Source organism: Achroia grisella, unplaced genomic scaffold (assembly GCF_030625045.1).
Source record: "Achroia grisella isolate CSIRO2021 unplaced genomic scaffold, CSIRO_AGI_Agris_v1 utg2671, whole genome shotgun sequence".
NCBI lineage: Eukaryota > Metazoa > Arthropoda > Insecta > Lepidoptera > Pyralidae > Achroia > Achroia grisella.
In genome coordinates this window covers 726,237-745,002 of record NW_026712758.1, presented here as the reverse complement: position 1 = coordinate 745,002, position 18,766 = coordinate 726,237, and the positions used below count along the sequence as shown (strand labels likewise).

The 18,766-nt window shown below is 31.7% G+C and overlaps 2 protein-coding genes, 1 long non-coding RNA gene and 1 pseudogene across 4 annotated transcripts; 3 read left to right on the top strand and 1 right to left on the bottom strand.

Annotated features, from left to right (window-relative positions):
• The first annotated feature begins 2,041 nt into the window (after positions 1–2,041).
• LOC131842923 (uncharacterized) lies at positions 2,042–3,243 on the top strand. Its single transcript, XR_009357503.1, has 2 exons — positions 2,042–2,079; positions 3,082–3,243. It is a non-coding gene; the product is annotated as an uncharacterized LOC131842923 (long non-coding RNA).
• Positions 3,244–5,680: 2,437 nt separating this feature from the next.
• On the bottom strand, positions 5,681–6,547 carry LOC131842939 (endothelial differentiation-related factor 1 homolog). The gene has a single exon (XM_059191512.1). It carries the CDS (start codon positions 6,391–6,393, stop codon positions 5,953–5,955), a length of 441 nt encoding a protein of 146 aa, XP_059047495.1. The 5' UTR covers positions 6,394–6,547; the 3' UTR covers positions 5,681–5,952.
• Positions 6,548–7,388: 841 nt separating this feature from the next.
• On the top strand, positions 7,389–7,521 carry LOC131842974 (U2 spliceosomal RNA; annotated as a pseudogene).
• On the top strand, positions 7,454–16,040 carry LOC131842926 (cyclic GMP-AMP synthase-like receptor). 2 transcript variants are annotated; one of them, XM_059191500.1, is made up of 4 exons: positions 7,454–7,754; positions 8,509–8,679; positions 9,919–10,081; positions 14,443–14,577. In XM_059191500.1, the coding sequence occupies exons 1-3, from the start codon at positions 7,601–7,603 to the stop codon at positions 10,074–10,076; spliced, it is 483 nt and encodes a 160-aa protein (XP_059047483.1). In that variant the 5' UTR covers positions 7,454–7,600; the 3' UTR covers positions 10,077–10,081; positions 14,443–14,577. The 2 variants fall into 2 exon arrangements, with proteins under 2 accessions (XP_059047483.1, XP_059047482.1); XM_059191499.1 differs by lacking the exons at positions 7,454–7,754; positions 8,509–8,679 and having other exon boundaries at positions 9,991–10,081; positions 14,443–16,040.
• The last annotated feature ends 2,726 nt before the right edge of the window (positions 16,041–18,766 follow it).

The window sequence follows — 18,766 nt, the reverse complement described above, 5'->3', positions numbered from 1 at the left end:
CGAGGTAACGTATAAATATATAGGTATATATGTTTCAAAATTAGTTAGCATGTCTTGGATGTCGCGCGGGATTTTTTCCGGTTTCTTGTAAATGTTCAGTAAATTATCAATAAAGACCAAGCGTTGAATATTATAAGCGGAGCATTCGAAAAATATGTGATTTAGGGTCTGACTGCTGTTATTGCACTCTTGACATGCATTTGAATCAATTATTTTCATTCGGCACAAATGACTATTGAATCTAGCGTGACCAAAACGAAGTCGTATAAGGAGTGTGTAAAATTTCCGGTTTTTATAAACTCTAGATTTAGTGAACCAGGGTGAGGAATGAATATTTTTGTTAATGGAGTAAAACCAATTACCCTTGGTCTTTAGCGAAAGTTGCCACTGTTCAATCCATTTTTGACGAAAACTCTTGTAAACTATAGAAAGAATGTCGGAATAAGGTATGGCAACATCCTTGACAACGCCAATGTCATTGTTGGTGATAGTTCTTGCCAGGAAATCTGCGTTTTCATTACCGAAAACACCAATATGTGATGGTGTCCATAATAAAATAATATCATAACACTCCAATGAGAGCTCATATAATATTTGCTTAATGCTATCTATGATATAATTGGTTTTATAATGTAGTTTGTTACTTTGAAGAGCAGTTAAAACACTCATACTGTCTGTGACAATTAACCATTTTTTGCAATTGCCCCTATCATCTTTTATATAACAAAGTGCATTTAAAATAGCCAAAGATTCTGCTGAAAAAATACTAAATTCTTTATGTATTCTAGTTCCATGACCGGTTCTGATACTTGGTAAGTATAGAGCAAAGGATGTTCTCGATTCGTTTTTAGAACCGTCTGTAAATATGAATTGATGAGTTGAAAATGTAGACAACTTGTTATAAACTTCTTGTTTGGTCCTTAACTCAGAGTCAATTACAATATTAATATTTGGAAATTTACTTTCAAATGGTCCATGGTAACAATTCCAAAATCTATTGCTTTTGTGAATTTTGTATTGCTGATCAATATTGATTGAGTCAGAGAAATCATGAAGTATATAGGGAACTGTTTTAGAATTAGAAAGGGGAAATAAAGAAGTAATATGTTTGAGCTTTTGTAAGAGTGGGTCTTCAGAAAAGGATAATAATTTTAGGATGAATCTTTGTTTTAAGTACCAGAATCTCAGGTTTAATGGTGGTATACAGCACTCTACTTGTAAGGAATTTATAGGGGTTGTTTTCATTGCACCAGTTATGTATCTTAAATTATTATTCTGAAGTACTTCAAGTTTATGAAGCTTGTTTTGGTCAGAACCAAAACATAGATAGCCATATTCAAAGTGGCTGCGAATCAAGGATTTGTACAGCATTAAAAGGATCTTAGGATCACATTTATATAGAGCTTTGATAATATTAAATGCTTTGGAAGCTTTACCTAGTAAATAATCAACATATTTGTTCCAAGACAAATTGCTACAAAAAATAACACCTAAAAATTTAACTTCAGCAGTAATAGGTAGTTGTGAATTATTATATTAGTTTTAGAAAATATTACTACTTTAGATTTGTCAGGGCTTACATCTAAATTGAGGTATTTAAAGTAATCTGTTAATCTTAACAATGCATTACTTATTATTTCTGTAACTTTATTAATGTCTGGGCCTGAAAAGTATATAACAAGGTCATCTGCAAATTGAAGATTCCTGACATGTGGTCCTAAAATTAAATTAAGTTTGTGTATGTAGAGGATAAAGAGTAATGGACTAAGTATTCCACCTTGACACACACCTTTATAAGAAAGACGAGGTCCTATTAACTGCTTGTTAACTTTAACAAAAACTTCTCTACCATTTAGAAAGTTATAGACCCAGTTTATAATTTTTCCAGGTATACCAATAGAAACAAGTTCCAGAGTGAGAATGTGATGATTGACATTATTGAATGCACCAATAATATCAAAGAATACCCCAATCAAAACTTCATTGCATTTAAGTGCTTTAAATATATCAATATGAAGATGAGTAACACTCTCTCTAGATTTTCAGATTTACCTCTACGAAAACCAAACTGATTTGCTGGTAATAAACAATTACTCTCTATATAATTCTAGTCTTTGTTTTAATAATTGCTATATATTTTTCCCATGCAGGAGGTCAGAGTTATAGGTCTATATTTTGAATCTATTTCATTTGCATTTTTGTTTGGTTTTAAAATTGGAATAATACAATCTTTTTTCCAATCGGAAGGAATAAGTGAATCTTTCCACAGTGCATTATAAATACATAAAACAATATTTTTAGAGTTATAAGAGAGGTTTTTTAATAATTTATATGCTATGCCATACATGTTTAATGAAAATGCGAGACCAAATGCTGTATCTCTTCGGGTAGATATGGCTGCATTAAATTCATAAAAAGTGAAGGGTTTATTTAAATAATTTAATTTGTTACTATTTTCATTAATGTGTGATTTAAATTGGGTCTCGACAGTGTCAGGAGTATATTTTTTAAGAAAATTAGAAATCCAGTTATTATTATTTGAAATCTGACTATATACATAAGTTTTATTGAATTTTTTAACAGTATTCCAAATTTTGGAAATGGGTGTGGTGCGATTAAAATTTTCACAAAACTTATTCCAGCTAATTGATTGTTCTTTTTTAAGTATTAATTTTTTTTTGGCTTGTAACCTTTTAAAAGCAATATAATTTGCCTCTGATGGGTCGTTTTTAAAATTAACATATGCCTGTTTAGAGTTATATACTGCAAGAGTACATTTTTGATTCCACCAAGGTAATGGAATCCTTTTATTTTTAAAAGGAATATCATTTGTAGAGCTTATGGGTTTTGATTTTGATATACAACATTTGTCTATAGCTAAATTTAAAATATCAATTAATTTAGTATAACACTGCAGGGGTGAATTACTATAAGTGTAAAGTGTAAAATCTTGTAACAAACTATCTGTGGTATTCTTATACACAGTCCAATCTATAAGATTGTAATTATGAAATTTGGGATAATCTAAGGATTCTGGTAATCTAGAGCAATTGTTATTAATTACTATTTTTGTTATTACAGGTAAATGGTAGCTACCTAAGGGATCATTATGTACTATCCAATGTGAAGCAAGAGATATGCAAGGGGATGCAATAGTAAGGTCAAGCGCATTACTCTGCCATCTGTGTGATCCTACTGTAGTCGGTGTACCATCATTTAAGAGGACCAAGTTGTTACCATCAATACATTCAAGAATGTCACGACCGCGAGCATTAATAGACGAGCAACCCCATGCTGTGTGATGAGCATTAAAATCACCAGCAACCAACATGGGCTCTGGAATACTATTAAGAAGATTACTGAATTTATTTTTGTTAAAACGTACTATAATTATTTGGGCTATAAAAACTAACAACTGACATTTCTTTGTTTTTATATTTTAATCGTACCGCAATATTCTGTAAGGAATCATCACTATATGTATCAATTTTACTGAATTCTATACTTTTATGAACTAAAATTGCAACGCCGTTGTGGTCATTGCCTGAGTCTAATCTAACAATGTTAAAGCCTTTAATATTTAATTTATAGTAGGCTTTTAGCCAGGTTTCTTATATCAGAGCACTATGAATATTGTTCTCCAATAGAAAATGTATAAAGATTTGTTGATTACTTACTAAACTTTGTGCATTCCATATATTACTATATGGTCCATAAAGAAATAAAAAATTAAAGAAAGAAAGATTAATCTGGGTTTTTTTTATTCTGTAATGTCTCTAGGAGAACTTGTTTTATATTTTCTGTACATATTGTTTTGTCATTGGTTCTATTCAATGTTATAATTTTAACAATTGATTCTAATAGGGTATTTAAATATTTGGTCAGAATTAAGTAGTGATATATTTTGTGCCGAAGGTGAAGTTTTGGTACTGCCTAATTGAGGAAATGATTTCTCTCTAACAATATCAGCATAACTTTGTACTTTATTTTTATTCTCCTCTATTTTCTTTTTCTTAATAGGACACTGTGATGAAATGGCTATATGATTACCATTGCAGTGACAACATTTGGCTTCGTTAATATTTGCGAACAGTTTCTGAAATTATGATTATTTCCGCATACTGAGCATCTTTCAGCGTTCTTACAAATATATATATATATATATATATATATATATATATATACTGCTTTACAGGAGGTATGTAAGGCCTCACCACAAAGCGCCAGCTATTCAGGTCGACGGTGTCAGGAAGTACAGGACAGGAAAATGTGATGGAGACGGTTTTAGTTAAAGCATTGTAAAGGTGTTATCATCACCTTTAATACGCCTCATGAATCTGCGTACACAAACAATATTTTCCAAGCTGGTTATATTAGAGTATATTTGTTCGTTCGATAGATGCGTAGGAACATGCTGAACTACTCCAGTTACTTCCGTGGCTGAAGCTGGTATACTTGCCTTTAATTTAAATCCGTCTAGAAATTTTTTATTAACTAAGGCTGCATTAGCTAAACCGGGGCGTTCAAAAATGACGCCGATCTTAAATTTATTCATCCTTAATAATTGCTTAACTCCTTTATTATATTTTTTCAAATTAGTAGCTAAGGACATCATATCCCTATCACCGATTGGCTTATTACTATCTGTACTCTCCATAAATACAATGTATTCAAAGTTTCCACCATCCTCAGGATAGTACCGAACATAATCTGGTATTTGAAATGCCTTATACTTATCCACATCCTCAGGTGCCGATTCCGAGTCAGACCCTAGAAAATTAATATCATCGGATGTATCATCCGATATTTCCTCTTTCTTTTTATACGCTTCTTCCCGCTCCTCTTCGTCATCTTTACTGGTTTTGACTAAAAAAAACTCAATAAAATATAATTTTGCAAAACTAGCGCGAAAAAATACGTGTAGTCGCTTTGAAAGTTCCCGCGCTTTTTTTCTGACGCGCGATGAATTTCTGCGCCTTGAATTTTTTTTATTAAGTCGTGCTTTGTTTTTTTTTTAATAATGCTTTATTTATAACCATGAATACAAGTCCTTCAGTCGAATACATTTTTATAATGAATTGAATACATAACATAAAAATTAAAACATAAGGATTGAAAACAATGTTGCCAACCGTAAACCTTTTTGCTTCATACGGCGAAGTCTGACTCACATTATTAGATTCAGTTCGAACAAAATAAAATGAGAGCTCATTCATAAGTATTATATCAGTTATATGGGCTTAATTGATTCTCCAATAACGTAATATTTTAAACAACGGGAGTGTTGAAACTGCGTTCAGAATGCACTGCAGAAATTAAAGAAATTTTCAACATAAAAGGAATTACACATTTCCTTTTTAAAGAATAATTATTTAATTTACCCTAAAAGTTAAAGTAATTATGAAATTGGTTTAATAATAATTTATTTTACTGTTTTCTAGATATGTATCATATTATTATCTATATATAAACTGATAGAATATATATTTGGATAGTTCAAGAACAGCAAATAAAAAGCTTTTCATTTCAATTTTGTATTAACGCCTGGTTTTTTTTTTCTAGTCTAATTTCCATAAAAATACAAATTTATTTTCGTTCTACTGTTTTTACTTATGTTAAATATATAAATGTATATAATTTTGTAGTACATTATAGCAATTTTAGACGAAAAAAAAACTACTTAAACTGCACAAAAACATTGTTTAACTGAAATAAAATATCTTTATTGCATATCACATCCAAAGTTATCTAGTCTGAATATCTCCACATTTTCCGAGGTGGTAACACATCAAACAGAATATTCCAGACCGGAAATTATATGCTTACGTCATTTTTACCATGATAACCATAATACAAAAACATTGTCCATTATCATTCAATAGCAAAATGAGAAGATGAAATTATTATGCAATAAACAAATCGGAGTATGGTCTTCGCCTCCCAGGGAATCCGTTATTTCTTTCCTCCAGGAGGCTGTAGTGGTTGGCCTCTTTCTTTTCCACGAAGTTTTATACCAATTGCTCTTTCGATTTTGCCGAGAACAATATTATTTGGTATGCCGCGACCGGCTTCATAATCATTTACTATTTGTGGTTTCTCGCAGATTCTTGTAGCCAAATCCTTCTGACTCATGCCTTTAGCTTGCCGTCCCTGCATTATTAATTTTCCCAAATCAAGTGATACCTTTTCATGACGCAATTCTTCAGTCTCTCTATCAAGTTTAGCTGTGTTTTTAGTAGTAACATGCTGTTTGTTGGTACCAGCTCCATATTTTTGTTGAGTTTCTACTGGTAAACCTTGACGGCGTGCAGCATTTACAGCCTGTTCAGTCTTCAGTGCAGATGCTTTAGGTGGTTTTTTACGAAGAATTGTAACTGTATCCCAATCAGACATGTTTAATTTCTAATTACTGATTCCACAGATCGTACTGGATGTAGATTTTAGATTCTATTAATTACAGAAATTTCAATAAATTTGTAGAATCTTGAAGTCGACAAAGTAGGTAATATAAGTACAGAGCCAAGAATACAGATATTTCATACCACAGATCAGAAAAACTTAATTTACGATATCACACCATAGAGGTCGTATGGTAACTATGTGTTTGTCTCGCTCTCAACAGCAAAATGCAAATCAGTATAAACACCAAACTTAAAGAAACATTAGGAATATTTATTAACGTAAGAACATCTCAGATTCTCGAAAGTTACAGTGATCATCATTGCCTTGCCTTTATCCCATTATTTGGGGTCGGCGCAGTATGTCATTCTCTTTGCTCTCTATCGGTCGTCATATGTGAACATACTCTTTTATTCATATCATCTTTCACACAATCCATCCATCTTTTCTTAGGGCGTCCCCTCCCTTTACAACCATCCACATTCATATTATACACTTTCCATAAGACATGGTCCTCGTTCCTCCGCATAACATGCCCATACCAGCTCAATCTGTTACCTCGCAACTTTTCTATAACCGGCGCAACTTTCAAACTTTTTATACTTTCAAAAACGAAAGTTACATTGATGTACAAATAAATAAGACATCATAAATATAATCACTATCGAAAATAAATGATACAGAAACACGTTAATTCCTAGGATCTAACAGTGCGAACTTGCAAAGCGAAGACTCAATACGAAGACACTGAGATGATTGGTCAAGGGCAAGCCAAGGGATAATAACAGATAATAAAATTAAAATTTTGTAAAAGAGCCAGCCGAGATCAACTGCTGACAATTATATTGTTCTCATTCTCTCATACTGTATTACCCGTATAATGCATCTTGTTCGCTTTACGCTTTATTCATAGTACGTATACTGACTCTATGACTCAACTCTAATCTACAATACCATGGAACAAAACAAACATTGCCGTATGAATTAATATCGCTTCTCGGCCTTTTGGCTAAGATCAAAGTGTAGTATCTGTTCTTTTCAGCTTCCGTATGAATTAAGTAATCTGTGAATTAACCACAAAATGAGATTCAATACAAATTTCAAAACAAAACAGTAATTAATAGTATTAATCTATTCTGACAGAAAATAATCTGATAAAAATAACAAACAGAAAAAGATCAACGTCTTTTCACTTCCACAAATGGATAACGAAACAGATTCGAATTCTGAAGAAGAGATTTTAGTTTTTGCTGAATTTGGAGATAGTGTTAATATTGACAAATATAGAAGCATTCATGTTTTAGGAATCAATCAAAGAAATCCCATTATTCAAATGGATGAAACATTTTTTACTGGTAGGATTACATTTCATTTTTTTTTTCATTTTTAGTAAGTGCACTGGACTCTAGTTGTTGACATTTATATATATATATATTCCTAATTAACAAATGTCTAATTACAAATATGTATATTGTATATGAATAGTATAATATGTAATATAGAATCCTTAACCCTACTAATCCTTACTAATATAATAAATGCGAAAGTAACTCTGTCTGTTTGTCTGTCTCGTTTTCATGTCAATATTACTGAACTGATTTAAATGAAATTTGGTACACCGATTATCTAGGCCCCGAGAAAGGACATAGGCTACTTTTTAATGCCAAAAAGGGGTTGAAAGAGGGGATGAAAAGTTGTATCGAAGAATCATTATTAAATTATTAAGATTAAGTATAAATAAATGTGAAGGGTAAGGGATAAAATTAAGTAGGGTATGAATTTATTTTATAAAATTTCATCATTTTTGAAACTAGAAGCTAGAAACTTATTTTTTAGAGGTTGATTGAGTTGTACATAATTCTGTATGGAAATTCCTCATTTTTGAAGCAAGAATGCAGAAATATTTTTATTTATTGGGTTAGATTATTCAATATTTTTGCATTATTTGATCAAAGTCACTATTTTACATGGACAAAGTCGCAGGTACAGCTAGTCATAAATAAAATTGAACCTTATTTATACAATGATGTTATTTACAAATATGTCTTGGATTTATGAGATTTGTCTACTTCCATTGGTGAATTCTCATCATTCACTTTTTTGTTTTAGGTAAATTTGAACAACCGTTAGGTACTTATATGTTTTTTGAAGACAATCCAATGGCAGAAAGTTGTGATCCAATTTTTGATAAATTATCTGAGAAAAATTTGAAATATGTGTGTAAGACACAGAAATATCTCAGCATGGAGCATGCTTATGTTAGTTCAAAAGAGGGGGCAGGTAAGTCTATATTATAAAATTAAAGACAACACTAATTATGAAGTTGGTGATTTGTTTAATATAGATGATTCAATTGTTGTCACCAGTAACCATCACCTTGTCAACCCATGTATTTTTCCACTTTTGGGATCTTTCATCAATGAAAGAACACTTTAATTGACTACTATACTAGCCATATAGCTTATTTATAGTTTAACCACAAAATAATCATTTTTAACTATTTCATCCTTCTCCAACTGGTCACATTTGTGATTTGACCAGTTCTAAAATTACTATTATATCCATCATCATTCTATACATAGTATAAAATAAAGTGGCTGTTGCTTTCTATCCCTATGTATGCTTAAATCTTTAAAAATACTCAATGGATTTTACAACAATTTTTATAATAGATATAGTGATTCTAAAGGAAGGTTTATATATATAATACATGTACACACGGGCGAAGCTGGGGCAAGTAGCTAATTAATGTTTTTTTATTATCTGTAATATTAAAACAAGCATACTTCAGTGCTTGTTTAAATCACAAGAAAATGTAGATTAAATCAAGATTACTTGCATGTGTATCATCAGGATACTTATGACTACATGAATCCTTTGACACAAGATTTCTAAAATTTATATATATTTGGAATGTGAAAATAATTGAAGGGATGAATAATGGATTGTTCTTGAGAATAAATGATGTTTCTTACTCATTCATGCAAAAGTACTAAATGGATTTTGATGAAATTTATACATAAGAATAAACTAATTTTATAAGATGATTTATAGTGGGACTGGTATGTCTGTGTGTTCCTAAAACACTTCTAAAAAAGTCACCAATGTTTAGTGAGTTTAGTGAGTGTCTACATAAATTCATATCAAAATAAACACTTATTGATTTTGGTCTATAAATTATATATATTTTGTAATTTACAGTAAGTAATTTTGGATAAATATATTGAAGGTTATGAAGATAAGAATAAACATGCAATTTTATTTGGGACACTGACACAGGCAGTGTCTTTATATTACTTACTTTATATTACATATTACTAAATATAAATTAATATTATGATTTTTTATATATCTGATCTGATTTTTATTTATTAACATAAATAACAATTACTACAATAAAAGTAGGTTAAGTTTTTCCTTATAACATTAGTTGTCTGTGAGTGAAATTAGTCCAGCCCTTTCAGAGGATATTTAGTACCTATGCTTAACTATGCTTATGCCTCATTATTTTTATAACAGAACAAAATATGCAAAATCAAGAAAGTCAACCTGATGATGAAATACAAGTTGTTAATTTCAAGAGTCTACAAGAAGCCCTTCAAAGGTTTCAAAGTATATCACATGATGAATCTAAATCAATATCAACTACATCAGAACAAGCAGATACATCTAGTTAAGATGCGTAAGTACCCTATTTCGAGCGCAGTGATGGCTGGCTCATTCGTCATACTCGTGAACGAGTGCTGCTTGTAGGGACTGGTCTGCTCTTATCACTACGACTGATTTAATCTTATTGTATACTAGCTGTCCCAGCAAATTGTTGTTTTGCCATATAAATTTAAAACGCTATAAAAAATAGGGGTTGGTGATAGAAGGGTGAAAATTTAGGGTTGTATGTATTTTTTAATGACACATAATAAAAACAAAAAAATTGCCTTATAATAAAAAAATAATATTAGGGGTGACAACCTTTAACACTTAGGTGTATGAATAATAGTTAGTAGCCGATTCTCAGACCTACTGAATATGCATATTAAAAATTTCATAAAAATCGGTCAAGCCGTTTCAGAGGAGTATGGTAACTAACATTGTGACACGAGAATTTTATATATAAGAAGATTTATATTTGAGCCTAATAAATTAGTGTTAGTTGGTAGTTTGTACTCACACGTTTCGACTTGTAAATGTAAACTTACAAGGAGTGCTTAAAAGACCAACACAAGTTTCTTGCTCGTTCTTCTTGTGATGGGACAGCATTCCGAAGGGGCGGTAGATAGAAAAAAAATTTTGTTATGACTATTCAAAGATGTTAAGTTAGATAAGTTATATTAGATACGTTAACGTTACTAGATTAGATAAGTTAAATTTATTTGAATATATGATTTTCTATTCTATTCTATTTATATTAACCCCAAAATTTTGTGTAGATATTATCAATCAATGGATCAACCATTGATGGATCTCAATTGGCAATCTGGGATAAAATATATTTTATATTTTATCCCAGATTGCCAATTGAGACTGAAGGTATATTTATTTTTCGATTTGTGGTCTAGCGGTTTTCAGCCTTAATATCCATGGTCGCGGGTTCGATTTCTTGCACTTGTCTGGTTGTTTCATGTTTTGAAAAAAATGTTCTGAAATATTTATATGAATTGTCTAGTAACCATAATACTGGCTCTGCTTAGCTTGGGATTAGAAGGCATTATATGAATTGTCTGGGAAATTGAATGAATTAAATTTAGACAGACCGACAATTGAATAAAATGTACTAATTCGGAATATGTTCTAGCTCTCCTACTAAAATACACTAAATATTTTAGTCCTCTCTTAGAACAACAATGACGTCCCAGAGTGGAATAGCCACGGAAAGACGTTGATATCATTTATAACACTATTAAATTGCTTGTGCTTTGCATTTGCTTACACTATTAAAGTAGGCTATTCGTTTTTACCTAGGTAGACTTTATAAAAAGTAGTCTATGCCTACCAATTTCACTCGCCAAGCAACATACATACTGCAACTGCAGCGCCAACTAAAACAAAGCCTGTTTTATAAGCTGTGTTTCAGTTCAAGGCAGCAAAATTACAGGATAAGAGGCATAACATTATAGTCCTCTGAATGGTAACGCATGAGTGGTATCCGCAGGGGCAGATCGTGAATTTGTGGGGCCCTGGGTAAAATGTACTTAGGAGGCTACCTAATTTTATTACTCAACTAAAACAAGTAAAATAACAACTAAAAACAAGCGACCAGAAATTCCCCGTTCCTTTCGATAGATGCGCACTTGCATAGATTGATTGGATCTCAGGGTTGACAACCTTATGATAGGTTTTTTAACATTCTAGATTTTTTTTATATTCTAAATATCGTCTCAGTAGGGACTGGGCCCTTTGTATCATCGGGGCCCTGGGCTGCAGCCCAAAAAGCCTTTAGGTGGTGATACTGTACATGTACATATAGGCGGCGGCAATTATTACTATTTAATTATTTATTTATTGGAAGTTCTACGTATTAACTTACTGAGTTATTGTTTACAAAAAAATCTTATCTCATCTAAACCCTAATCAAGATCAAAGTTAGGTTAAAAATGAAGACCTGAAAACACTGTATGCACAATGGAATTGAGGATGCGTGTAATCGCGCTTAGATAATGGTATTGATTACGTACATAGGTAAAATAAAACAAAAAAATTAATCTATTCACGGGGATTTCCACCGTTTTGGCATAGATCAGAGGATCAGACAGATATTATTTTTGGGGCTTACCTTCATGATTACGTATTTTCTGCAAGCTCACATTTTACTTAGTGCTGATTTCTCGAGCGTGATCTACATTAAGTAACTATTTGCGCAATGTGCATGTTCTTTATTTATTAATAAATAGTATAATATTAAAATATAGCATATATTTTAATTTCTTTCTTGTAATACTAAATAATATTTGTAAGTGGTAAGTGCTAATTTTCTTATTCTTCTGGTGTTTACTTACTATTTGATTAAGTAAAGGATTTCCGTTTTTCAATGAAAAACTATCAAATTGAACTGTAAACTATTAGAATATATAAATTTTCTGGATGATTTTCGGTTATTGAGAAATAAGGCTTTAAAAAATTCAAAGATCAGAATCATGCATTACCATTCATGCCCTATGGATGGTATAAGGAAAGGGGTCTATCTTTGTAAGTTTTTATTATAAATGTAAAACTCGGATATAAAAATTCATTTACAACTGTACACATTGGTACTAGTAAAGTGCTTTCAAATGATATATGATATTATTTGAAATATCAGTCTTCTATAGTAAAAAACATTATTCAACATTTTCTACTTTTTTTATGTGATAATCGTCGCTTATACGTATATGAATATCACGAAGGACATCACGTTATCATATGACGGACGTAATACCGCTTATGCTTTTCCATAGCGGAAGATATGTCATCCCACTTATCATGTAATTTCACTGTCCAATCTTATAGCCCAAGAGCCCACGACGGCCAGACATACGTCATTTTAGTAAACGTGAAAGTTCTTGTATGTGTGTCCCCAACACAGGTAAGAACGATCCCCAAACATGAAACCTGGATCGTGGTTCCTTTGGCAGGTAACAGGTAACAAAGGTGTAAAAATTTTCATATCAAATTCGTTATTTTAAGAAACTCCATATTTTCATATATTGTTCGTAGCATTATTATAACTTGCGCTGCTCATTGCCAGACACTTAGTGTGGTTCCCGCCGGACCCCCCTAAACTATACTATTTTATAAATAAACTTACGTCATTTTAATAAAGCTGAACTTTATATATATTATTGAGATTTCTCTCAAACTGAGTTTCCTAAATTGCCAGACAGTTTTCTTGGTTCCTTATCCTACCAGACTCATTGAAACCGTATATTGGGTAACAACGGTGTACACAATTTCATATCAAATTCGTTATTTTAAGATGCTCCATTTTTTCACATATTGCTCGTAACAGTATTATAACTTGCTCTGCTCGTTGAAAATGACTGGCCGTCGTGGGCTCTTGCTCTATTACCCTACAATTGAAACTGATTTATAAAAGCAAACTGTTTTGCATCTGAAATAGGCGAGACTATGGTCACCTGTACCTGTTCATTTATTCATTCAACTATTCTAGAAATATAACGCTGTAATGGATTCAAAAATACATATTTATGTTGAATGATATGTCTATTATCAAGTAATAAGGGCATACCAACATTGTTATTGAGACTTCATGACGTGATAACATATTCGTTAACTATTAGGTATTTATGGCCGCGAAATCGAGCAAAGTATATGTAAGAAGACTTGTAAATGTTGATGGTGTAATAAATTTTATTAGCGATTACAACTTACCATTACGGTATCTATATGTCTTAACGCCTGGTCCCTAACAGAGTAGACAAAAATCACTTATCTGTCTGCCGGTTGGCTGCTTTACGAAATGAAAGTTCATTTACGATATGACATCTTTTTAATGTGAGTAAATTCTATCAGGAACATCCGCTCGCCTCACAGATCGCTCGTCAACTCAACGCCTCCTTTACAGTTCTTCAGGGTTTGGCCGCCTCAGATAACCATACAGACGCACGAGAATAGCTTTCCTATTAACTGACCTATTTAATTATTTCTTTATGTGTTAATGATTCAGCAATAGACTATGCAGAGCTGGTCGTGAAAGGTATATCGAGTCAAAACCCAGGTAGACTATTCATGGAACTGAACTGCTTTCACCAAAAATCAATTTGGAAAAATAGAAAATAATTTTTAAATTATATTAACTATTATATTCTATTCCTTCCACCCTTTATGAATGACGTAATTGATGGATGATATCCCTGATTACTTGCTACTATGGGTACACCTTAGAAACAAGTGAATTAATCAGTTCCCTGATTACAACTTTGTTGAAAAACTTTATTCCGTACCTTCTGAGAAGAACTAAATATATAATACTATATACCTACAAGATTTCATGTAATTACAGATTATATTATTATGAATAATTTTCTTATGTGTTTCTTTTTGTTTTAGATTAATAACAATAAAAGAAAATAAGACAGGAAACAATGGATGCATATTTAAATGAAATTATTCGTAAACATATCAAAATTACAAAACAAGAAAGATCTCATAACAGGCAGATAGTTGACGCAACTGTAAAGGAAACATTAAAGATAATGCGAGATAAAGACTCTCTATTCAACAGTATGAACCCATCCATAGCCTATCTGGGCAGCTATTATGATAGATTGCGAGTTGGACATGCCACAGAATTTGATATTAACATAGTTTTAAAATTGCCGATTAATTATAAGAATATTGTACTAAATGCATCCAATATGGAAGCTTACACTTTTGTTGAAATGCCATCAGAGTTTCGAAGATTGTCTAAAATTCCAATAACAGCAACAAATGGATTTACAGAAACTAAATTCTGGTGTGATAGACAACACCGTTTGTCTGTCCAGAAATTTCGATCATGGATGCAAAGCGTTTTGGATAAAGCGCTAAGTAGTTTACCTAAACGAGGTGAAAAATATCTAATACAAGTGAATAATAAAATGTTTCCAATACTGGCAAAATTATCAGGACCCGCAAATACTATTAGTATATACGATAATAATAACATTATTGATATAGATTTAGTTCCTACCTTTACATTTAATTTAAATCTAAACAAACCTATTAATTGTAAAGTTGATTTCACAAAAAACGTGTTTCATAAAATAAAGAAATATTATATTGTACCCAAACCAACTGATGATGAATATATATGGAGGCTGGCATTTCCATCTCAAGAGAAAGCAATAATGTGTAAAAAGAACAATTTTAAAAATGCTGTGAAGTTGATAAAGCTTTTAAGGGATACTCAAGAATTTAATAAATTATCAAGTTATTATATTAAAACAGTATTTCTGTGGGAAATCACAAAAAAGTCTGATGAATTCTGGAAAGGTTCACTCTCAGTTCTATTGATTCACATGTTAAAAATACTTCGAGATCATATAAAAAGAAAAGAAATAAGAAATTATTGGTCACCAAGACATAATTTGCTTGAAATGATTAAAGAAGAAACAATGCATAATTGGTGTAATAGACTAAGCTTTATAATTCATGATATAGAAAAAAATAAAGAAAAAAATCCTTCTATAGTAATAAAACATTTTACAAAAGCCGACGAAGGCAAGTCGTAGTGTCGACGAGCGCATAACGAGGATTTCATACTCCTAATACAATTTTTGAAATTTCGGTTGTAAAACAGAACCTTAGAATTTTTAATTAATTAGAAATGAATTAGAAAAAGAGTGGCCTCTCAAAACAAAGATACTCGTATAGAACAAATAGAGGAAATAAAAAATCAGTTATTTCATTTGAAAGAAAAATGCTTATTATGTTATCGATTTGTTTGAAAAATTTTGGCCAGTGAAGTGCGTATGCGGTTATTATCTGCTGCATTCCGCGAGAATATCCCGTAAAAAAAGTATTTTGTATATGTAACAGAATTACCCCAAATTATTTTCATTACATAATCATGGGTTAAGCCCTTAAGGCAGTAATATAGTTAGCGATTCCAATTAGAAAAAGGACTTAGAAAAAAATAATGTAAAAACTTTCAAGAAGAATAATTAAATAATGTATGTAAGGACAAGTATTATAATTAAGTACCTACATATGTACAATAAAATAATTACACGATCTTTGTATTTAAAAATGTAATTATATTTGTTCAATGTGTTTCGAATCAGTTATGGATGTTTTGAAAACTATTGACCCCAGTGCTGGCACTTTTCCGGACAGGAAGTCAGCTGCCAGGTTGTTTAATACAGTATAAACAAGAGTTTAATACACCATCAACAAATCGTCATGCTAGGGGGGGAAGGGGATTGTTAGTAATGTCGACTTATGATCTCATTGCTAACAATGTACCTGGTCAGGTCGATCTCCACGCGGTTCCCACTGGAAACCATCCTTATAAATTCTTGATGAATTTGGTTGAATGAAGTTTAGGACTAATTTCATTCAAGAACGGCACTGCTGATTAATTGGACAACCTGGATATGTTTTTCAGTTGTTCACAATGTAATTTTATACTAATATTATCCTTATCCTTACTAATCCTTACCAATATTATAAATGCGAAACTAACTCTGTCTGTCTGTCTGTCTCGCTTTCACGCCAAAACGACTGAACCGATTTAAATGAAATTTGGTACACATATAGTCTAGACCCTGAGAAAGGACATAGGCTACTTCTTAATGCGAAAAAAGGGTTGTAAGGGGTTGAAAGATTGTATGGAAGAATCGTCATTTTTGAAGCTAGAAGCTTGAAACTTATTTCTGAGGCTGCTAATTAAATATAAATAGATATGATATACAAAATTTTTAAAAATTTTACCCTTAAGGGGGTTAAATAAATTAGGGGATAATTTTTTTCGTCGTTGTTGAAGATAGCAGCTTGAAACGCATTTTTGGGGCTGTTTATTAAATATAAATAAATAGGCCATCAAAGTTTATAAAAATGTTACCCTTAAGAGTGTAAAATAAAATAGGGGATGAAAGGTTTTATGTAAATTCGTCATTTTTGAAGCTAGAAGCTTGAAACTTATTTTTGAGGCTGTTGATTAAATATAATTGAATATGACAGTCTCCAGCAAGGTGGACCGACGATCTGGTCAAGATCGCTGGAAGGCATTGGATGCGAGCAGCGCAGGACCGATCGTCGTGGAGATCTTTGGGGGAGGCCTATGTCCAGCAGTGGACGTCTTCCGGGCTGCGATGATGACAGTCAAAGTTAGTAAAACTGTTACCCTTAAATGGGTAAAATAAAATAGGGGATGAAAGTTTTTATGTAAATTCGTTATTTTTGAGACTGTTGATTAAATATAAATGAATATGACAGTCAATTTTTCTAAAAAGTTACCCTTAAGGGGAAAAATAAAATGGGGATGAAAGTTTTTATATAAATTCGCCATTATTGAAGTTAGAACGATGAAACTTTATTCATTTGTTATTTGAGTTAGTTTATATAAAATACCTTACTAATATTCTAACTGTGAAAGTAACGTAAAAGTGTGTTTGTCTATCTGTCTCACTTACAGGCCACAACTACTGAACAGATTTGAGTGAAATTTGGTACACAATTAGTCTAGATCCTGAAAAAACACATAGCATACTTTTGAATGCAGATATGGGTTGTAAGGAGGTTGAAATGGTAGATGCAAGGTTGAATAAAGGCAACTATTGAAGTGTCGTATAAATGTAGCTATTGACGTGTCGTATAAAGACAGCTATTGACGTGTCTGAAATAGAAATAGAAATAGAAATAATCTTTATTCAAATAAACTCATTACAAGCACTTTTGAATAGTCATATTTTGATTCTACCACTCATTCGGAATGCAGATTCATCACAAGAAGAATGAGCAAGAAACTTGTGTGTTGCTCTTTTTAATAGATGTTTTTTTTTATATAAATAATTACAGTATAACAAGTAAGAGGCATGCGATAATCAACATAGAAGTCGCTACGCACTCATTATTAATGTAATCAGATAATATTGTCAGTGCTATAGATTTAAAGTTTTTCTATAAAAACATTATTATCGTTAACGAATTCTTCAATTTTATAGTAAGCTTTTTTGCAAAGGAACTGTTTTATTTGACATTTAAATCTTTTTTCTGGCAGATTTATAACAGACTCTGGTATTTTATTGTAAAACCTAACGCAATTGCCATAAAACGAATTACTAACTTTAGCCAAACGACATTTAGGTAAAATCAGTTTGTTATTGTTACGTAAGCTTTTATTAGTGCAATCACTAACTCTTTTGAAACTGTCTATATTCCTTCTGGCATAGATGATATTTTCATAAATGTATTGAGAAGCAACGGTGAAGATATTTGATTCCTTAAAACACTCTCGCAATGACTCCCTGGAACCCATACCATAAATGGAGCGAATGGCCCTCTTTTGTAAAATAAATATTGTATTTATATCAGCTGCTTTGCCCCATAACAAAATACCATACGACATAATGCTATGGAAATAGCTAAAATAGACAAGTTTAGCCGTTGCCACGTCTGTTAATTGTCTAATTCTTCTTACCGCGTAAGCGGCAGAACTAAGTCGACTCGCCAATTTAGTAATATGAGCACCCCATTGCAACTTGGAATCTAATGTGATACCTAGAAATACAGTATCGTCAACAAAATTAATAGATTTATTGTCCAATACGATTTTTGAATCTACCGGCCTTACATTGGGGAGAGTAAATTTGATACATTTAGTTTTATTTGCATTTAGTAGCATATTATTTGCCGTAAACCATTTTAAAACATAAGAGAGGGAACCGTTTAC